At 39.7% G+C, this 6,869-nt stretch overlaps 2 protein-coding genes across 3 annotated transcripts; both read right to left on the minus strand.

Moving 5' to 3' along the window:
* Positions 1–80: 80 nt before the first annotated feature.
* LOC111437297 (protein ABCI7, chloroplastic-like) lies at positions 81–3,507 on the minus strand. Its single transcript, XM_023075194.1, has 3 exons — positions 2,441–3,507; positions 956–1,215; positions 81–599 (listed from the first exon to the last, which is right to left on the minus strand). Exons 1-3 carry the CDS (start codon positions 3,476–3,478, stop codon positions 284–286), a joined length of 1,614 nt encoding a protein of 537 aa, XP_022930962.1. The 5' UTR covers positions 3,479–3,507; the 3' UTR covers positions 81–283.
* Positions 3,508–4,340: 833 nt separating this feature from the next.
* On the minus strand, positions 4,341–6,305 carry LOC111437298 (NAC domain-containing protein 71-like). 2 transcript variants are annotated; one of them, XM_023075196.1, is made up of 5 exons: positions 5,649–6,305; positions 5,228–5,505; positions 4,837–5,151; positions 4,558–4,753; positions 4,341–4,525 (listed from the first exon to the last, which is right to left on the minus strand). In XM_023075196.1, the coding sequence occupies exons 1-4, from the start codon at positions 5,803–5,805 to the stop codon at positions 4,574–4,576; spliced, it is 930 nt and encodes a 309-aa protein (XP_022930964.1). In that variant the 5' UTR covers positions 5,806–6,305; the 3' UTR covers positions 4,341–4,525; positions 4,558–4,573. The 2 variants fall into 2 exon arrangements, with proteins under 2 accessions (XP_022930964.1, XP_022930963.1); XM_023075195.1 differs by having other exon boundaries at positions 4,341–4,753.
* Positions 6,306–6,869: the final 564 nt, after the last annotated feature.

A 6,869-nucleotide genomic window follows, 5' to 3' on the forward strand; every position in this document is an offset into this window, starting at 1 on the left:
CAACATGAGGTTTTATTTAGTGGGTGATACAGTAGCGTTATTAAAACAAAAAAACAAAAAAGAAGGATACTTCCAACAAATGAAAAGAGAATGCAATGCGAACTTCCCATAACAATTGTGAAAAAGAAAAATAAATAAGTACACAGGTTGATTATGTTCAAAGATGGGAGCTTATTTGGGAGCTGATCTCTAAACAGTTTCTTGTTTTTATACATAAAAAAAAACATCATTCTTCTAAACATGCAGGATTTTCAAGGTCTGCATTTATTCCTCATGCTCAGTGTTAGGATCTTTCAAGCGTGGGATTCAACAAGTCTTTTATATGATTCTCGACCCTCTTGCGGACTGAAGCGGAAGGCAGCCGTTCGATCACCTCGGCTCCGAATGAAAATATCAGAGCCTTTCTCGCTGTCTCTAAGTCAATGCCACGAGCCTGAAAATAGAAGAGTTGGGTTTCCTCCAGGTCGCTTATAGCAGCTCCATGTGAGCATTTGACATCGTCTGCGATGATTTGAAGATTCGGTTTCACATTCACGGTGGCTCGAGGTTCCAGAAGAAGACTCCTTGTTAGTTGTCCTGCATCTGTTTGCTGTGCGTATCTGGAGAAATCATGTTCTAGAATTAAACAACCACCACATGATACAGTAGTAGTTACCAAGACAAGAATGAAATGTGTGATATAAAACGCGTGCGACAAAGGTGGTCATTAAGTTTTGCCATCCTACCAATACTTGCCTCCAACAGAACTTTCAAGATACTAAGCTTTCCTAGTAGAACTACCATTTTAAGCGTCTTGTCTTTTGTTCTTGGCATATCTATGTATTCATATTTGATTGACAAGTTATTGTGGACATATTTTTAATCATGAAGCGACCAAGAACTACAAGGAGTGTAATGATATGACCGATGATGAACTTGTGCTGAGACAATCCAATCTACAGGGACAAAGAAGTACCTGTTGACTTTTACATTACCATCAAATACAGCTTGTCCTTGAGGATTCGCGACAATACATTTATGAAGTTGTCGAGAATATGCTCGTGGATGGTCGAGGACTAGACTACTGTGTAGATCTTGTGTTTGATTGCCAACTGATAAGTGGAGTGTTGATAATTCTGTTGTGGTCTCTGGTCCCAGTTGCTTGATATGGACATTGTGTCTACTTAATTTTCCACCGGTGCTAATCTCCACAAGCTCGTACGCGCTGGTCGATTCCTGTAATAATTTCAGATAATTATTCATGTGCCACACCCAACCTTTTGAATGCCAGAGTTTAGTAGAACATACAAAACATGAGACAGCAAATAACAATGGGAACAAGGAGTGTCAAAATGGTTAGAGAGCATGTGTAAATCTCTTTTACTTGATTATCTCTGATATGGGCTACAAGAATGATAAGGGGCTTAGAGGTAATAGGTTCAAACTATGGAACCCACCTATCTGGAATTCAATATCTTATGAGTTCCTTTAACAACCAAATGTAGTAGGGTCTGTTGTTTGAGGTGTGCGCGTAAGCGAACCTAGACACAGGTAGATATAAAAGAATTGAGGAAAAGGTGAACCTCTGCTATATCTACCTATATCCACCCATCATTGAAATTCCAAAAGAAGTTGTAACAACCCAAGCCCACCGCTAGCAAATATTGCCGTCAACTTCACGGTTTTAAAACACGTCTGCTAGGGAGAGGTTTCCACACCCTTACAAGAAATGCTTCGTTTCCCTCTCCAACCGACGTGGGATCTCACAATCCACCCCCCTTGTGTCCTCATTGCCACACCGCCCGATGTCTGGTTCTGATACCATTTGTAACAGCCCAAACCCACCACTAGCAAATATTGTCCATTTTGGTCCTTACGAATCACAGTCAACCTCATGGTTTTAAAACGCGTCTGCTAGAGAGAGGTTTTTACCCCTTACAAGGAATGCTTCGTTCTCCTCTCCATCCGAGGTGGGATCTCAGACAAGTTCTCCAACAATGTTCTCAAGTTTATTATAAATTGACAAGAAAATTTGACTTCACGTGATAGTTGGTGGGGAAACCAACTTATGACAATGATCGAAATTCGAACCACCACATTGAGGAAAGAGTTGAGACAGTCCACCCATTTTACACACATGAGAAATCAAGATCAAGAGCTTTATTGTATGGCTTTTGGCCCTTATGGTGTATGTACTAGTACTTATTTGTCAATGACATCCGCGTTACTTGCTACACTCATAAGCATCTAGCTTGAAAGAAGTCCTAGAATTTTTCACAAAAGGGAGGAAAAACAGCAACTAATACAATCAAAAGACCTATATCTTCAACAAAACAGTACTATAATTACTGGTTTACACGACATAAGCATAGGTGCAGCATTGAGAAGATTCTCAAAACAGGTAGCAAAAATATTATAATTTGGACAGTGAACAAAGTTAAGTAATGCAATAAGAGATTACCTGCTGAACAGAAGTCCATTTGATATGTGCAGCATCTAAAGACTGATTCTGAATATAAGAATGTTTAACCTTTCCTCCACTTCCAATCACCACCTCCAAAACAGGATTCGCCCAATAGTACCGACCACCACCCCCACCCCCACTCAAAAACTCCTCAATTATCTCAATCTCACCTCCATTTTCCACCAAAACCAACACCCTGGGATTCGACACAGCCAATTCCTTTGACCCCTCCTCTCCCCCGCTAATCGAATAATACCTCAAATGGATTGGATTCTCCACCTTACACCCTGCAGGGACATAAACCACCGTCAAATCTGGAGCTCCAACGCCATTAATGGACCAAAACAAGTCCCCCACGAACTTCCCATCAACAAACTCAGATACCCTCTTCCCAACACTGTCCGAAGAGAGGTCAGTCAAACTCCCCACATATACCCCATTCGGCAATTCCGTCAAATTAGAAATCGAGTTGACCAAGTGACCATCTACAATCACAATATTGGTGAATTGGGTTTCTACAGGAATGCTGGATAACTCAGAAGACTGCGGCGGATTCGAAATTGGGTGGATTTGGGACTGCTTTATTAAAGAAACATCGGTGAAACGAAAGGGCTCGTCTCTACGAGAGGGCCATGGGGTCGAGAGAAGAGTCTCTGCCGAAGATTCCCTAAGTTTTTGGAGAGAAAAAGGCGATGAAAAAGAAGAAGAAGAAGAAGAAGAAGGGAGCGAGTCTTCGAGAGTTTCGGCGAGTTGAATTACAAAGGGGTCGGAGAGTAAAGGCGGGGAAGCTTGAAGAGAGACTCTGGTGGTAACGGAGTTGAATTTGAGTTTGCGTTTTGAGGAAGAAGTGGGAATTGAGGGAGATGATGTTGGGAGCCTACCGATACGGGGAGTGAATGTGAAGGCAGCCATGAGAGTAGCTTGTTTGAGCTCGAATTCAGCGGCTGGAAGTGATGCTAATCCAATCGTGATCATGGGGTTTGGGCCCTGTTTTTTATTCGGGCCATTGGGCTGTCTCCACAATCTGAATCTCATCGATTCGCAGGAATTCAACGCACCCACATTCAATCCAAGCGTAGCCACCACAAAATTCTAAGCGTAGATTTCTTTAAAGACTGTTATAATAATAAAATTTATGAACTGATATCTCAATCATTAGTTAATTTTTATATATTATCATAACTTTATTATAAAAGATGCGCGAATGTTTGTTGTTTTATTGGATTCTTTATTTGGGGGGAAAAAACGGAAGGTGAACTCAAAAAGGTTGGTTTCAGATTGTTGTTCACAATGGAATGGCTTATCCAAACCTTCAAAAAAGAAGCCCTTTTCTTCCTTAGCCTTTAAACCTAAATGCCTCTAAACAATATATTGCTGACTCAATTGTACCTCCAAACAACTCAACCAGTTTTCATTCTAACAACTTTCTGCTTCTTCTTCCTTCTTTTTCTAACACTGTTTCTTTATCTCCTTCCTTTTCATGATGACATCCAACTTTCGCTATTAGTTTATTACAAAGATTCGCGATCTTATCAAATGAATACTTTTTTTAATTCCTTTTGATGACGACATCAAATATAGCTATCAAGTTACTTATTATTGAGGTATGTTGTCTCGGGAGATGAATATGCTTTCATCACCATTTTTAGTGCATTCATTTTCAAGTCAAGAAGAGATACAACATGAATCTAGATCATATCTTAATGAGACTGATCGTAATAATAATGCTCGAGTTAAGTATCTTTAGCTTGGAGTATTTAAACCGTCTTTTTCAAAATAACTTCCATAAATTAAACAGTGAAGATTTGTAATATACCACACATAAAAGAGATAGCACCAAGGACTACAAACAAATACCATGGTTACTACATATACTATGACACCAAACATTTTTTTCTGGTCAAGATTCTAGAATAGCACTCCCTTTATTCCCGCATCGAAGACCGACAATAAAAGGTGTTGGCTTCGGGACCCTGTTGAGATTTTAATCTCGTGTAATGTTTTTGACCTGACATCATGTTAAACCACCAATGAATTTAAAAGTTAAGCCGAACGATCTTTGTATTGTCTTTTTTCCCTCTTTCGAAGCCATTTGGATACGTCTATGAATGGTTAAGGTCAAAACCTTGTTCATTGCATATAGTTTATGTGTTGGGTATGGTCTTCAAGCTCAATGTCGGCTGTGTAATTCGAGTACGATGAACTCGGAGACATTTCGGTGTGCTCGTATGACTGCCAAGGCGTTGTCGAACCCAAATACTCGAACTGAGGAAAGCATACAGACATAGCTCCTTCCATTTCAGGATAGTCCTGCAAGAGCTCAACAAATAAGTGAACTCAAATACATCAACATAACATGTCAACCATTGTTTTGCTGAACCAATTCTCTATACCTTGGATGAGTCAAGAATGAAATCAGGTGAGATCCAGATCTTTTCAGGATCTGTCTCCATGATGGTTGTGCTATAGAGAGACATCGGATTCGTATCATACGAGGTTGTCATCGAGCTCGACAAACAACTCCCATCTGCGAGGAAATTTGTCTGAGACGAATTGTTCGACACTTCATTTGCAACGACTAGTCTTGTCGACGTAGAATCTTCACGAGCCCGACTGGTGCCAACGACATCACCTTTTGGATCTCGACGATTCTCCTTTTTATGTGTTTGTTCATTCCTTTTCAGAATTCGACACAAAGCAAAAGCACCCTAAAAGAAAAAACAAGCTATGAAACTGCATTATAAGCTGATATGCATCATGTCACGAGTTCATGCATATAAATACCTTAAAGTTAGGAGTTCCATGAGAGAAATCATCACAAAGTCGATACTCGTGCATAACCCAATCCATTCGATCACCTAACGGCGCTCGACCGCGATAAAAAACGAGTGTCTTTCGGTATCCTATGACAGAAGATTGGCAGTGGATCTTCCTGTCTTTTCCGGTGGCTTTCCAGTAGCCAGCTTTGGTAGCTCTATTAGTTCTTGATCCATTAGGGTATTTTCGATCGCGTGGACAGAAGAAAAACCACTCCATATCTCGTTTTGGAAGGAATGATTTCTCTGTAATCACAGTAACTCGATGTTACAACAACAAAATCATGAACAAAAACAGGGGAATTGAAACGGAGTTCAAAAACAGAGGATTTGAAGTTTGATTTAGAAGCAAAAGGAAAAGGGAAGAAAAGGGTGTAAATGAGTGATACCTGGGAGTTCCCAAGGATCAAATTTGTACAAATCAATAACAGGAATGACTTCAAGCTCAATTGGAAGTCCTTCAACTTTTCTCTTCAGATAATAACCCACCAATTCTTCATCTGTTGGGTGAAATCTGAAGCCTGGTGGAAGAGAAGCACTTCCCATTCTCTAAACAAAAACAAAGAAACAACAAAATAAGGGAAAATCAAGTGTTTTTTGATGGGGTTTCTGCGTTTTTCGGCTAAGTATTGAAGCTGTTTCTTTTGAAAATGTGGAAGATCCAGAAATAGAAGCTCTTATCGACGATAGATTTTTTGTCGAAAACAGAGTGAAAGCTCCACAGGCTGCTGATGAACCTGTTCAGTTCAAGAATCATTGTCAGTAAAAATGTCGTTTTGAAGTTCTGGGTATCAAGTCAACCAGATTCCCCACAAACCCTTTTGATTCCAAATCAGGATTTTGAAGAATGATCCAAGAAACTTGGTGGGATGTTTAGAAACAAAAACAGGGGAAGTTCTAAAATTTGAGAAGAAGGAATGGGTTTTGATCTTAAGAGAGTGTAAAAAGAGAAGGAAAGAGGTGAGATTTATATATAGGACTTTGAAAAGAACAAACACTCTACGAGTAACACACCGAAAGTTTGAGATAACTTGTCCCAACCACACCCAAAATTCCAATGTCTAAATCCACATAAACCCTTTTCACACTCCTTTATACACAACCTCTAAAGCCACCAACGGTTACCACACACTACTTTTAAGACGAGGATGATATTTAAATAGCGTCTTTTTCTCAAATCACACATGTCGGTTAGAGAGAGGTGGTATATCAACAAGAACGTTGGTCCCTAAGAGGGGATCCCACACCGATAGGAGAGAGGAACGAAACATTGTTTATAAGTGCGTGAGCCTAATGACGATCCGTAATGAGTCAAAACGAACGACAACGTGTTATGGTGGAGGTGGGGCCATTTGATTTTCTTTTTCCCTCTCTTTTGAGAGGTTCTGTACTTGCGGAGTAAGTTCAGTCCACGTCATTTGTGAGTGGGACAAAATACTTTTGCCTTAATTTTCTTTCTAAGCTTTTGAAGCTTTGTCATTTGTAGGGCCCCATGCCCTCCTCCCAAAAGACACTCCCCTTAAAAAAGTGTTCAACAACTCGTTGTGTTTTTTTTTTTTTTTTTTTTTTTTTTTTTTTTTTTTTTTTTTTTTTTTTTTTTTTTTTTTTTT

Source organism: Cucurbita moschata, unplaced genomic scaffold, assembly GCF_002738365.1.
Source record: "Cucurbita moschata cultivar Rifu unplaced genomic scaffold, Cmos_1.0 Cmo_Scf00063, whole genome shotgun sequence".
NCBI classification, from domain to species: domain Eukaryota; kingdom Viridiplantae; phylum Streptophyta; class Magnoliopsida; order Cucurbitales; family Cucurbitaceae; genus Cucurbita; species Cucurbita moschata.

Bases quoted from the DNA above. Each gene is read 5' to 3' on its own strand.
- LOC111437297 (XM_023075194.1), bottom strand. From the start codon at position 3,478: ATGAGATTCAGATTGTGGAGACAGCCCAATGGCCCGAATAAAAAACAG. The intron at 1,216-2,440 runs GTAATCTCTTAT...AAATTATTACAG, and splicing joins AATGGACTTCTGTTCAGCAG to GAATCGACCAGCGCGTACGA. The intron at 600-955 runs GTACTTCTTTGT...TGATTTCTCCAG, and splicing joins GGTAATGTAAAAGTCAACAG to ATACGCACAGCAAACAGATG.
- LOC111437298 (XM_023075196.1), bottom strand. From the start codon at position 5,805: ATGGGAAGTGCTTCTCTTCCACCAGGCTTCAGATTTCACCCAACAGAT. The intron at 5,506-5,648 runs GTATCACTCATT...CTGTGATTACAG, and splicing joins TGATCCTTGGGAACTCCCAG to AGAAATCATTCCTTCCAAAA. The intron at 5,152-5,227 runs GTATTTATATGC...TTTTTCTTTTAG, and splicing joins ATGGAACTCCTAACTTTAAG to GGTGCTTTTGCTTTGTGTCG.